At 38.6% G+C, this 15281-nt stretch overlaps 1 protein-coding gene across 3 annotated transcripts in view; it reads left to right on the forward strand.

Annotated features, from left to right (window-relative positions):
- ATXN7L1 (ataxin 7 like 1) overlaps positions 1 to 15281 on the forward strand; it is a 70131-nt gene that overhangs the window by 5288 nt on the left and 49562 nt on the right. For all 3 annotated transcript variants that reach the window (XM_072147180.1, XM_072147181.1, XM_072147183.1), the window contains exon 3: positions 14663 to 14767. In XM_072147180.1, coding sequence (XP_072003281.1) covers positions 14663 to 14767 — 105 coding nt within the window. The remainder of the gene's footprint in view (positions 1 to 14662; positions 14768 to 15281) is intronic.

Genomic DNA, 15281 nt, shown 5'->3' on the forward strand with positions numbered 1-15281 from the left:
ATCGGGGACTCCGGAAGGTGAGTATGTAAGTTTATTTTTTTTATTGACTCGTGTATAAGCCGAGGTGAGGTTTTTCAGCACATTTTTTGTGCTGAAAAACTTGGCTTATACATGAATATATACGGTAAATAAATGAAAATTGAAATCACCCCCCTTTCCCTAGAACTAATATAAAACTAAATAAACAGGAAAAAAAAAAATCACAACTGTGTTAGGTATCGCCGCATCCCAAAATGCCCGATCTATCAAAATCTAACCTGGCAGTAAACCACATAACGGAAAATAACGCCCAAATGTCAGAAACCAGTTTATATACCAATTTACATCACAAAAAAATGTAATAAAAAGTAATCAAAAAGTCATACAGTCCTAAAAAAGGTAGCATTGAAAATGCTAGCTCATCTCACAAAAAAATGACATCTTACACAGCTCCATACACCGTAGTATGAAAAAGTTAATAGCATCATAAGATGTGTTGGATTATGAGTTCTGTTTTGTCCATTTTGAACATCAAAAATGCAAGGGCTCTGGCTAGCGGAGAGATGGTGTCTGGGCCATAGATAAAAATCTGGATGTCATCTGCATAGAAGTGGTATTGAAAACCAGGAGACTGAATGGGCCTAGAGGTATAGTTGGAGAAGAATAGGATTTTAGGGTGTGTGTATGATGGATTCTAAGTATAGTTGGAGCAAACCTAGGGAAAGGCCAGGTCAGTTTTTTTTTGGAGAGTTTTCTCAGTTGTTCAGCAATCATAACACCATGGCAGGAAATTGTCATTCTTCTCTTGATCTTGTCTTGCTTTTGTTCCTGTTTATTGCCTCTTTTCCTTCATAGGGGTGATTTGCTTGTGTTAAGAGTCTTGTTTTTTTGCAATTTTTATGTTGCATATGTTGTGTAATTTCTTTTACTTGCTGAAATTTGCTCTGGATTTTGGTTCCATGCCTAGTACGAATATCAAGGCCTGGAGTGTTTTTGCATCCTTAACTGCAAATTTTATAAAAAGTCATGTGTTAAGTTTCACTACTAACTGCAAAAATAGCAAGTGAAGAGACATAAATTAAACGCAAAGAAAATCAATAGCAAAGAGCCGCCAAAAACACCATAATGCAACCTAAAATAACAAAGAAAAAGAAAGAAAAATGAAAAATTCTGTGACAAATCCCCACTGTGAATCAGTTTTTTTCGTTCGGTTGAGATGACTACATTGTCTGTTGGTTTGTCTATTGATGGTGAATGGGGCTTAGGCAGTAGTGGAGTAGTAGATGCCAGTAGCTATGAGATACTCAGAGTTTGTGGATGTCAAAATGTTTGAGTTCCCAATGTGACTGGGGGATTAGTAGAGACCGAAGGGTAAAGAAGTTTAGTAAGTTGTGGTCAAATTGAACATGGGTATTGTTTGGCAGGCTACACAGGGAACAGAAGTGAAAAAGCTCATTCATTGGTTAGCTCTCTGTTGCTGTGCATCAGTTGGGCAAAATTCTATATTTTTATTGAAATGGAGTATTCAGTGCAAATCAATATTTCTACAACCAATGCAAATTGAATACTTTATTTCAGTTCATTATTCACTGTTTTCTAGATCAGTTTTCTGTCAGTGCAATGTAGGATATGGGTTAAAGGAAACCTACCACCACGGATCTACCTATTAAGGTAAATCCGGTGGTAGGTGCATCTAACGAATGTAAGGATAGCCCTTTTTAGTGCTAATCCTTTAGTCCCCACAATCTTTTAGGAAGTTTAATGGCCTTGATATGCAAATTATTTAAAGACGCTACTGGGGAGCGGAGTAGGCGCATGCACAGAACATAGGCCAGCGGCTGCGCAATCTCTGCTCCAAAGATGCAAAACTCCTGCTTCATGAACTAAGATATCTGGTAGGAGGATCAAAAAGGCTACTAGGGTGCTGAGAACCCGCGCCGTGTAGTCTCAACTCCAAGGCCATTAAACTTTCTAAAAGATTGTGGGGACTAAAGGATGAGCCCTAACAAAGGGCTATCCTTGCATTAGTTAATGCACCTACCACCGGATCTACCTTAATAGGTCTATTGAACATCTATTGAACAGAAACAAATTGCAGCCAGATCACGGCTACAACCGCGATCTGTGGCTCCCAGCCCAGTTAGCACACAGTTGTGTGCATATAGCCTAAAATTTAGACAGTGTTTGTAAATCTGCCCCAATGGGCATTAAACTAAAGCCTCATGCACACAAACATATGTTCGCCCAGGCGTGCATACAGCCGTGTGCAGGAGAGGAAGCTGAGCCGCCTCCACCGTAATACGTTATAATGTAGTAATAATCATTTATTTATATAGCACACACAGATAAACCAGTGCTTGCCAAATTGGTCCCTGTCCCCAATGGGGCTCACAATCTAATCAACCTACCAGTATGTTTTGGAGTGTGGGAGGAAACCGGAGGAAACCCACACAAACACAGAGAGAACATACAATCTCTTTGCGGACAAGATTTAAAATAAATGTCATGTTCCTAGGACCATACTTGATTTTCGCCAGCCCAGTGTGAAAAGTTTGGGTTTTTACTATAGTCATGATTGGTTTTTATTTTTTAAGGAAATTCAGGGAATGCATAGGGTTCAGAAGAAGTCCACAGTCATATACATTTCTTTTGTGGTAAACTTTCTTTTAAAGTCATTATTTAGTCATTATTTAGTCTACTGCAATATGGCTCCATGTGGGAACTCCAGTAATGAGTAGTGTAAATTGTGGCTAGGTCTAAGGCTCCAATGACAAATTGCGACAACAACAGAGATCGTTTGGTGGCTGCTCCTTCCTCTCCACCCGTCTGTGTGCCTAAAAATTAGCCAGATTTTCTTTTAAATCTGAAATGGGCATTATTCTTCATATTACCAGTAGGTTTTTTTTTCCTCTAAGATTTAAAATCTCTGTGACGGAACTCATGTAATGTGTACAAAGTAAAGCCTTCCCTAATAGTGGAAAAAATGTGGACTCCAGCGTTGATTTGTGAATTCTATAAAATATATGTAGAAAAACATTAAAATCGAACTTTTAATTATGATCATTAGAAAAAGCCATGTGCAAATGGATGAAGAGAAAGTCATTGACGCGTTTCTGAACTAATCTTTACTCATAGTGGCGTGTACATGTGTTGGAACAGGAAACATTTAAGAGGTAATAGAACGCCCACAAAAGGAGGAACTCGGAAGTGAAGTAAATAATGAGGGATATAATGTAACAGCGGAAGGAAAAAAGCCCAAAGAATAAAAATCAAAAACAAACACAGGGAAAGCTTTGGGAAAGTCTTTCCTGAGACCTTTTTGACATTCTGTCTTAAGTCTTTATGAAGCTTCATTGTAATTCTCTTGTTCGTGAACAATGCTGATACATTTCTGTTTTGCTGACATATTTCTACATTTATAAAAGCGCATCTCGGATGCCCCTCCGTGGAGGATACATGCTGCCACTGTATTTTGGATAGAGGTACTTGCCTTCATACCTGGTGGCCTCATTCTTCAAGAATACCGGAAAGCGGTTTTTGATCTATTTTCCTGGGGGAGTGGAGGAACAGTGTCACCTTCTCCTGGCACTGTTAACCCTACTTCAAGGCTCAATTACCATGGGCAAAAAAGGTAATTTTTGTCACTTGGAGTGCTGCCAGGTGTATTATTTCCCAGCATTGGAGATCTTGTTCACTCCCCCACCAGATTGGAGTTTGTGGAGTGTTTACATAATGAAAATGCAACTAACCGCGATTGATAATCATCGCTATGGCTACTTTGTGGCTAAACTGGACCACATTCCATAACTCTGATAAAATGTCCTCCTTGCTCACAATTGGGGACAGGGATTTCTAGGCACCATACTCATGATCCCTATTGGCACATGTGTCTGACTGCTGATGTGTTTCTAAAAATATGATTACTGGAACTACATTTTGTGTCATTGGAACTTGTTTTACCATATTGTATTTACAAAAACTTTTTTGTAAAAAAAATAATTTACCCATAAAGCACATTTTTCCCTAGCACAGTGATGGCAAACCTTTTAGAGACCGAGTGCCCAAAGTACAAAAAAGACCCGCTTATTTATCGCAAAGTGCCAACACAGAAATGTAATTTGTGATTTATACTCCCTTCTCTGTCACAGTTTTCATTGATACCAGCACCTGAGGACACCAATAAAGCAGAAAATAGTCCCAGGTACAGCTGTCACTTTAAAATAGCTCTGTGCACAGCAAGTCCTGGGCTGTCTGGGACTGCAGGAAGATACCTGGAGTCATCTCTGGTGATGGCCTGAGTGCCCACAGAAAGGGCTCTGAGTGCCACCTCTGGCACCAGTGCCATAGGTTAGCCATCACTGCCCTAGCATATAATTAGTGCATTAATCTCTGTTTTAGAATAGAAACTTTTTTTAAGGACAAAACTTTGTAGTAGATTGTATAATCATTTTTCAATATTAGACTTGGTCAGCCAATGGGTGTGTTTATTTAGATGTTTTCTTTACCATAATGATTCCATCATACACTTTGAATGTGTTTATTGAAGCAACATAGTTGGTGAGAATGCACTTTGTCTCAGGCTAGAGCATAGGGTATCTGTTGGGAGAAAATAGAAAGTTCAGTAATTATAACAGAATGTCCTCATAGCTTTGTACTGTTTCCACAACACTGCTTCTTCTCTTTAACGGTATCTGTAAATCTTTGAAATGTATTTGCTTGAACTACATAATAGTAGTGCTATAATGCTTTATTTTAGTTCCTGGCTGCAATAATCAGCTTTAGGTGTCTAATGAAGTTTTATTGTTCATCCTTGTTCCCATGTAAACCCTAAATTTTGAAAATCTAATTGCCACAGGGACAAAAAAAATTGTTTAATTTTATAATTATAAAAAAATATACCCATTCCTTCTTAAGGTTAAAACTAAAGAACATATCTTTTATGTAACCCAGACTGCCTATGTACCACTGCAAAAACCAATGGACCCCATTCTATATCTGTGTCTTTTGTGTCCACCATGCAACAGACTCAACACGTTTTTCAATTTATAACTGCAGAAATATCTATAAAGCTTAAAGCCCCGTGTATATGAACATTGTTTTTTGTCTGTGTGTTATCGCTTGGTTCAACAGATACCACACAGATAAATTAATATCTACGGGCTCACAAACATGACTGTGGTTTTCATGGCCCAGAGTGTGAGCCAACTGCCCAAACCGCAAAACTCAGAGCAGGTCATATATATATATATTTTAGGGTTGTGTTGACAAAACAATCCAGCATTATTTCATATTTTTAAATATCCATAAAAAAATCACAATAATAACCAACCAAGCATAAAATAGCACTAACCTGAGCTCTTACACTTCAATAATACAATTACAATGTTGCAATGAAGGCAGTGTAACTTTGATCTGGGTTAGAAATCCGTTACACATAAGTGCATTAGTGACAAAGGTTTACAGTGCTTTCCACTCTGGTATCAAGGTCATGATAACTTTTAAAGAGATCAGAAGTAAAAATATATATATATATATATATATATCTTTTTTAATTGTTTAAATTTGTTCCCTAGCTTTCTTTTTGAAAAGAGTAATTACAATCAGTAGTAAAAACGACTGAAATACTTGCCGGCATGCAGAGGAGTACACATAACAGTTGAAAATACACCCCAGCACTGTCACTGATAGACCCCAAGGTCTGTCCCCAAATCTAGTTTTAAATCGAAATAATGTGTTGTCCTTACCAATCGCATTCATCTAACATCAAAATCAAGGATTCAGAGTTGTAAACCAATTCTACTGACATGCTGGTGTGTGCCCCCTTCAGGCAGGATCTGCTCTTCTCTAAGCTTTATATTCTCTGTTTTTTACAAAAAAAGGGTGCTACTGGAGCTTGGAGCCCATCAGACTCATTTACATAATTTAATGTTTTTGTTTTTTTTTAAACAAGTGTGTAGGAAGCTAAAAGAACAGATCCTGTCAGGGTGCACATACACCATTATGCCAATGTGCTTGGTTTGCAATCCTTGATCTTGGTGGTAGATGTCATTCAAGCATATATCGCTTCTAGTCACTAGAGAGGTGCATTGGAAACTGGATTTATTAGTAATAGCTGAATAATTACTTCAATTGATGTTTATATATTTACATACAGATATTCAAATTACAGACCGATTCAATGCTTGTCTCTTTCATTCAACTTTCATTTTTATATAGTTTCCAGTGGGGCAGGCCTAGTTATATCCAAGTTATCAGTTGTTTTTGGTGAGCCAATTTACTATATCTATTATTTCATACTTTTAAGTCGGTCAGTCTTTGTGTTTAGGGGCCCAAATCGACCTGTATTACAGCTGTCAATGGGTTCAATGTAAAAAAACAAAAAAACAAAAAAACCCATTTATACTCGCCTAGACGAACTGAAGATCTCAGCGCCGCCACTTCCTCTTGCCTTGCTTCAATAAAGCTGGGATAATATCTCGGCTTCATTGCGTACACGCTGTATATATGGTGCTTGCGCAGTGAAGCTGGGGTGTACTACACTGGCTTCACTTGCCACAACACACAGGTGCCAAGAATTCCTGAACAAAGTAAGAATGTTTCTTTTGCACCTATTCAGAAATCTCAGTTGGCAATTTGGGATACCAAACCACTGGTCCATAAGGACCCTTTGTTCACCATGGGGTTACATGTACAATTTGGTAGCTTCTGTAATGTTTCTATTATTAATAGCAGAAAAAGATAATGTGGTCTGCAGCGCTATTTTTTCCAATATAAATAACATCTTAACATTAGAGAACGCGCCTGCAGCACCAGTAAAGGAAAAGAAGATGGCGTGTAGGAACTCTGAAAGAGGGCAAGCCACCTTTGGTTTGAGACACACAGGGTGGTTTAGCCATCGTGCAATTTTCTTGACTAATCCATATCAATTTGCTTTAGCCCATGGTGTATGATCCGGTTTTGTATGATTACAGGTTTTAAATTTGCAGCATGTTAATTCTTTCTGTGTAATTGGGGTAAGGGAAATCTGTTGTAAATCTGTTGGATTGCTTCACATTGGACTTTGGAATACATTGGTATTCAAAGGAGTTCATGGTTGACTCAAAATCTGTAAAATTGTTTTCTCGTGACACTTTGTACTTCATGTGAGTGGAAAAATTTTGGTGGTATGTTTTGCATTTATTTATGAGAAAATCAGATATTTGGTGAAAATTTGGAAAAATTCTTGATTTTCGAACTTCAAAATGTTCTACTTTTTCCATACATAGTCATAACCGCAAAAAAAATGTAATAACTAACATTCACTAAATGTCTAATTTATGTGGACATGGTTTTTTATGCATAGTCTTATTTTTGTAGGATGTTATGGGCCTTTGAACGTTAGGTGCGATTTTTCACATTTTCATAAACAACACAAAATCCTGCTATTGAGGGACCTGCTCAGGTTTCAAATCACTTTGAGAGGCCTAAATAAAAGTAAAACCCCATAAATTACCCCATTATAGAAACTACACCCCTCAACGTACGTAAAACAACTTTTATGAAGTTTGTTAACCCTTTAATTGTTTTACAGGGGTTAAAACAAAATCGGATACAATTTTGAAAGTAAACTTTTTTTGGCTAAATGAATGTGTTTTTCAAAAAATGTACAAATTCTCAGTGGATAAAATACCAAAACGCTCCACAGAATTTGATACCCAATCCCTCCCGCGAATAACAATCCCCCATATGTTGTGGTAACCTGCTGTATGGGCACACACCAGGGCATCGAAGGGAAGCTGCGCCATTCAGAGCAGATTATGCATTGTCACTTTTTATTGGCTATACAATCTTTATTTTTTTGGCAATTTGGACATATAAGGGCTTATTTTTTGCGAAATGAGATGCACTTTACAAATACTTCATTTTCGTGGGTCATTAGCTTATTGATGAGATTTTATTAACTCTTGAATGTATGGGTAAAAAGAAAATTGTCAATTTTGGTTTACTTTCTTTTCGTATTTTTTGGGGGTCGTACACCGTTCACTAAAAATACTATATTATCTTTATTCTATAGGTCACTACGATTACGGTGATACCTCATTTATACAGTTTTTCATTTATTTTTACAATTTTACTGGATAAAAACTAATATAGAGGAAATCTCATTTGTTTTTGCATCGCCATCTTTTCGGAGACGTAACTTTAATATTTTTTGGTTGACACAGCTAGTTTAGGGCAAACTTTTATGTGTTGAATTGTTCTTTTCAGTGGCACCATTTTGGCGCACAACTTTTTTTGATCACTTTTTAGAACATTTTTGTGTAAAGATTTTATGAAAAATGTACATTTTTGGCATGTTTTACGGGTTTTATTTTTACGGCGTTCACCGAGCGGGTCCAATAATGTTTCTGAGTTATTGTACGGATTGTTACGGACGCCGCGATACCAAATATGTGGGTTTTTTTGGCGATTTTGTGGGGTTTTTTTCACTTTATTGCATGTGTATAGTGAATATTTGTGTTTAGGGGACTTTAACTTTATTTAATTCTTTTTATTAAAAAATGATTTTACAGGTTAGCTTGAACAAGCGATCCACTGCTCACTTGTTCAAGCTCTTCTTAACATTACACAGTGTAATACAGATGTATTACACTGTGTAATGTAATACACTGAGCATGCTGCGCACATGCCGGCTCACAGAAGAGGATCGCGCAGCCCCGGGCACCGGCAGTCCCGGGGCTGCGATCGGAGCAGCGGACCCCCCCAGTAGGCACCCCGGGGTCCGATTCTTCTCAAATGCCCCTAGCATGCCGCGGTCACGCTGTCAGGGGTTAACACCCGCAATCGGAGAAATCTCTGATTGCGCATGTTAGAGGCGGATGTCGGCTATAATATATGGATGTCGGCTTCTGGTTCGGGCTCCGTTCTGGAGCCGGCGCCAGAAGCATGACGTACTATTACTGCATTTTGCGGGAACGCACCTCCCGCCATGCAGTAATAGTATGTCAAATGTCGGGAAGGGGTTAAAGGAAACCTGTCATCAGAAATTGGTCCAATAAACATTGCAGTATGTTGTCAAGCAGCTGAGCAGGTTCTAGATCATGTTTGGTTTCTTGGTGTGGTATGGGGGCATCATCCAGAAATTCAACTTTGAAGTAAGATTTAAATTGGTTTAATAATCTCTTCACCTCCTTGACTTCAACACTGAAGTCAAGCTTTTCCTGCCTTAGAATGCCCCATTCCAGGGACATCACTGACCAGATCTCCTGAAGTCAGACACATGCTGTTAATCACATAAGAAAAGGTGTTCAGAGGCAGGGGGAGCTTGACTTTGGTGTTAAACTCTCCACCTCCCTGACTTCATACAACCATTTAACATATCACTTCAAAGTTCATTTTCTGGATGATGCCACCACCCTGGGTCATGAAAGAAACATGATCTAGAAGCTGTACAGCTGCTTGTCAACATGATCATGATTAAAGTAAAACCACATAATGTGTTATAACCATGTGTCCTGTAACATTTTATGAAAATCTTTCAGTACCTTTTAGTTTACTACATGTAACTTTGTATAATCTTAAACCATGGCACTGTAGGCTTGTGCTTCTGTATCTTGAGGCAAAAGGTACCTTTTTTTTTGGCAGGGGGGGGGGGGGGTTTCGAGGAAGCATTTCACAGATATAATTCCAACCTGCCTATATCAGTCCTGGTGTACACAATTTCAATTGCCCCTAGACACGACCCTGCAACTTCTCACTTAGTGTCTGTGTGAGTTTGTGGAGCTGAGATTTCTGTTTCTCTCTGCTGTATAGCTGTAGCCCTGCCCCCTGCATGGAGCTCAGAGACTCTCATTGATCACTTCCTGCCAGGACATCGTGAGCAGAGAGAGAGGCTGCAAACTACAAGCAAATAAGTGATCCGGGGGAAGGGGGAGGCAGCACATATCTGTGAGAGTAGCAAAGCTCACAGTGTAACAGTGTAAAAGTCTGTCAGCCTCTGTGTACTCTCATGCATCTCTGATCTGTCTAATTTCTTTCTTTGTGTAAGATACTAGTACAATGTCAGAAGCCAGATGAAAGTGTATATAAACATGTACCCTGATAATCTACCCACATTGTCACCCCACAGAACTAGATGGATTATAATGTGTTTGCTTAGAGAGTTTTAGGGTCTTTTGTGGGCACCAAGGCCATCGCCCCTCCACAGAGTTCACCAGAGAGGACTGCAGTCTTAGGAGATGCTGCTCTCAGCATTATTTTAATGTAACACATCCTTGGCTGTTTGGGACTGCAGGGAGATTGAGAAGGTGTTAACACAGCTGGATTATCTTTGGAGGTCCTCCTGCTGGCCCAGGATGTGTACAGATGTGTACAGAGAGAACCTGGAGAGAAGCTACAATTATAGTCTGAATGTTTCCTTCTTCTTTTGCCCTTCTTCTTTCAACTGTATTGGTGGCATCCAAACCTGTGGAAGAGCAGGGAGCAATAGTTTACTTCTTAAATTTCCATATTGGCACTTGACGATAAATAAGTGGGTTTTGGTTGTAGTTTGGGCGCTCGGTCTCTGATAGGTTCAACATCAAAGCTTTAGGCATTATGTGCCAATCACTGGCACAGTGATGACCCCGGTGGTGTCAATGCATTACAGCTAGTGATCAGCAACAGTAGGTGTCACATCTTGTGTTGACTTGTCATTGCTGGTACAGGACATAGAACAGTGGGGACTGTAAAAGTGTATGAATGTGAGTATTATGTTGCTGGTATATTACCGTATATATTTTTTATCCACTGATCTTTAAATCTTCAGTGTGGCGATCGCCCACTTTATAGTCATAATATGCAGTGACAATTAGTTACCAGCTGGGGGCGCCTTTATATTATTTGTGCTGTCTTGACAAAGTCAGTGCAGCCAAATACCTATTTCTGAAGCAAATAGACTTTCTGTGTTCTCTGGTTTCTATATGATGTGTGGTAGGATGCAATATATAGTTGTCTGACCTGAGATCAAGCTGCTGTTAGGTGAGTAAGTGGATCACTATCCTGGCTACTTCATTGGCGTTGAAGTCTTTTCTGACCTGTTGCATGTAGAGCTATATAGATATACTAGTGAGACAAGATATTAACAACGTAATCACAAAACAACCATACTCATCCTCTTTTTATTGCTTCGCTTTATTAAGCTTGACTTGTCAGAATCTTCTGTTTGTAGTCCTATCCTTCAATCCTCAGAACAACACATACCTATGCAAATTTCCTTCATTTGAATGATGAGTAGGCTAAGTACATGTAAATGAAATGCATACATCTGCAGTCGGAGCCCTGGCCTGCTTGTGACTCTCCAGGCCTGAAGTGCTCATCCTTTGCCTACAGTATCAATAACACCTGCACAATTGGCTGGGACAGCGCGGCTAAGAAGGAGCTCCTTGTGTTTACTTCTATCAGGCAGATTGCCTTCACCAAATGCTGGAGGACTTTCACTGTTGCCTGGAACTTGGATGGTTCTCAAAATGCAAAGCTATGACTAGAGTGCTAATAATTTAACTTCACAGTGAATTTTCGCCAGTACTGACTATACGTGCCTCAGTTCAATACAGATAGTTAACCTGCATCATGGCAACTTGGAACAACATAAAATTGTTGCAAATTCTAACTTATGAATACCTTATGAATAAAATAAAGTAGTAATACAAGTGCTAGAAACCCAAATATATTTAAGCCCAGGGCCACACCAGCAGTAGCTTGCTGGCAGTTGTCCTGATGTGATGTGCAGTATTGGCATAGCCTAGGAATGGCATCCATGTGCTGGTGAGGCTGCAGAGTAATTTGTGCACTGAGCGTTTTAAAAACCTGCTACATGTCACTTTTTGCAAGGCCAAGCCTGAAAGCTGAGTAGAACCCACAAACATATTGACACAAACATTTTTTTGGATGCATGCTTGCCGTTTTTTTTTTTTTCAACACATAGCCCGTACAAATGCACCGGGTACTCGCACATTGTTTCAATGGTCCTTTATTAGATGGAATCTTTATATTTGGTTTTTTTTTTTTTTTTCAATGAACCCATTTTGTCTTATGGGCACATACAGTTTGGTTTTCTCTTCCTGGCTTCAGGGATTTTTCACTGATGTCCTACTGACCTATTCTTTTTAATGTTTTTTTTCAAAGTATTCATACTACTATAAAAGGTAACAGAACCTTTAAGGTAGGGAGAGCTGTAAGCTGTGATGAGAAGGTGATGACGAGACAGGGACTACATATACATCCCCATTACTCTTTACTGGCAGGTAGCCAGGTTTACTTTTATTCACTTTTAAAAGTGAGTGGAAAGAAGAGTGGAATGTTTAATATAAAAGAAGATTGAAAATTAGCAGAATTATTAAGTAAAATATACTGTAGGTATGGAAAGTATGTTATGGTATTAGCATCATTTGCTTATCTGTTTGCTGTATATACCACTCACTACAGGAGATAAAGAGCAGGAAAAGGGCACTCAGCAGCTTTTGTACTTAATGGAGTATATTGCAGAGTTTACCAGTATTATCTGCACTACTATAAAATTATGCCCTTAAACCGCCGCATGCAAAAATTCGCTACAAACGCCCCGGTCACTAAAGGCTTTTCACGCCACATCACTAATGGGTTAAAGGTTTAGTTATGCTTTAGATGTAACAGCCCAAAATTTAAAGGGATTTTATTGATATTTTGTATGACAAAAAAACCCTCCATACGGCTGCTGGGAATTTACATTGTCTGTGGCTCCCCTAAAAATTCCCAATTTCCTGACATCACTGCTGCTCAGGCTCACATCGTTCATAGGAAACACAGAATATCAAACCACAAACTGCAAACGAAATGGAAGTTGTCTTCAACCTTTCACTGTGGGAAGATGACTCTACTTAAAAAGCCGAGAGAGTAACATCACTCTAAGCACCTGTTAGAAAGCGGAGCTGGCAGCGGAGCAATTTTTCTGGTGGTTAAGAAATCTTTAGATGTTCGGCTTTTCAACAGGACAGCAGTTAAATAAATATAATATAAATTGACATCTGTGGTGAATGCACAGTAGTATGTTGTGGTGAGATCCCTGTACCAGTCTGCTTTATTGGTTGATAGCATATGTGTGTTTGAGTAGAATCTAAAACATGACAGCTTTGTGCTGTTCATGGAGTTTTATTCTTTTAGGCTTCTAGAAAGCAGAGAGTTTTTCCTGAAAAATGCTAGAGGTTGGGCATAGTTAAATATTTAATATACATTTTTCTTATTGTAATAGCCTTTATTACGGAGGGGGACTTTTGATCTCTTGGCATTCAGAAAGGGAGCCATAAGAGATGACTCGTTTCTCTTTATCCATATAAGATCCATACAGATCACCTCTCTTTATCCATAAATGACACCTACAGATTGTACTTGTCAAAGGTCACGATGACTGAAACGTCATCTTATATTGATCTGTAAAACCTATTTATAAAGCCAATGACTTGCAAATTACTGCATTAAATAAAAAAGAAAAATATTACAAAAGAATTTTGTTTTGTGCCTTGTTTCTAATCAACTATAACAGCCAGAGTGTGGTAACACTTCAAGACCTGATCTCAATCCTTTTGAAAATTTATAAGGTTTAGATAGAAAGGCAGGTGCAAACAAAGTGGTCTACAAACATGGCTCAGTTACACCACTTGTGTCAGGAGGAATATGCCTCAATCTTACCAACTATTGTGAGAAGCTTGAGGAAGAATATCCAAAACATTTGACCAAATTCCAATGAAATGTATGTAAACGTTTGATGTTGTAAAAAGAAATAAAAATGCCTTCCAATTCTCTTTTTCTCCCTCAGTATTCTGGCATATCACAAATATAAAACATTTTGGTAATCCGTATTATCCTAAAATGGGAAAGGTTTATTCCGATTTCATTTCATTGAGAAAAACATGCATATGTGTCTTTTTATGTATTGTATGTAAACTTCTGGTTTCAACTGAAAATATTGGGCAAATTCTACATCCTAGTAGCACAATTTAATATTTTGTACAGTCTGCCAGTCTGAGTTTAGACCGTTGGTGTGAGATTCGGTCCTGGAAATCCTTCCACTGCATTGAGTGTTTTTCCCTGACTGCACAAGTTTGGGGGAAAGCGGCCCTAACCTGTTGGTGACTGTACTGTGTGCAGTAACCAAAAGGTTAATCACTGCGCATTAAGCATTGAAATCTTGTGGGTGGGTATAATGTCTGCACCTAAAACATAGGTTGTTAAATCCAGACAGAAAATTGTCACTTTTTTTGTCATGCTGTAAATGCACATTTTTGAAAAAAAGAAACCAGACAAAAATCAGTTGTTGATATGTATGCAATACAGTTTCTGCTTTCAAATCATTAGGAGAGGAGAAATCCTCTGTAGAATCCAATGTCAGCAGCTAATTGTATTTTTCCCATGGATACTGTGATACTATAGTTCACACAAGATTTTCCAAATGCAATTCCATGCAGAAAGTCCACTGCATTTATGTGTTCAGGGATCCTAAATGTTCACGCTTTAATACTTCTGTGATCACGAGTCTCAAAACTGGATGGGCCATGTTTATCATTGTATTTGCTACTTCATCATAGTCTAATGTGCAATGCCGTTATCATCTATTTACACCAGTAGACGGAGTTACATGCCATTACTGATTTGTACTAATGTGTGTGTTTCGTTTGTTTTTATTTGGTAGACATGCACTTATTCGGGCACTATCCAGCCCATGATGACTTCTATCTAGTTGTCTGTAATGTCTGCAATCAAGTAGTAAAGCCACAAGTATTCCAGTCACATTGTGGTGAGTAAACATTTTTTTCCTTTGGCATAATTTTTTGCTATTTTTGTCAGTCTCCATGGTTTATATGCACTTTTATTTATCTTCTGAACATTCACCAGTATCTGAGACATGAGATGAGAATACCAAATAATAGGCACCCCATCAAACAGCCCCGACACGTGTTTCCCTAGGGAAAGCGCTATTGCGAAACAAGCGTTGGGGCTGTTTTGTGTGGTTCCTCTTATTTCGTATGATATTTGTATATTCTTGTACATTTTAAAGAATATCCAATAATCACATTAAATGTATTTTTAAAATGGTTTTGTTTTTTTATTTGTGGTATACCGTATACCAACCTGAGTATAAGCCGAGACCCAAATTTTGATACCAAAAACTGTAAAAACCTATTGACTCGAGTATAAGCTGAGGGTGGGAAATGCATTGCTCACACCCCCCTGTAGTATATAGCCTGCCAGCCCCCTGTAGTGTATAGCCTGCCAGCCCCCTGTAGTGTATAGCCTGCCAGCCCTCAGCC

The sequence above is a fragment of the Engystomops pustulosus genome, chromosome 4 (assembly GCF_040894005.1).
Source record: "Engystomops pustulosus chromosome 4, aEngPut4.maternal, whole genome shotgun sequence".
NCBI classification, from domain to species: domain Eukaryota; kingdom Metazoa; phylum Chordata; class Amphibia; order Anura; family Leptodactylidae; genus Engystomops; species Engystomops pustulosus.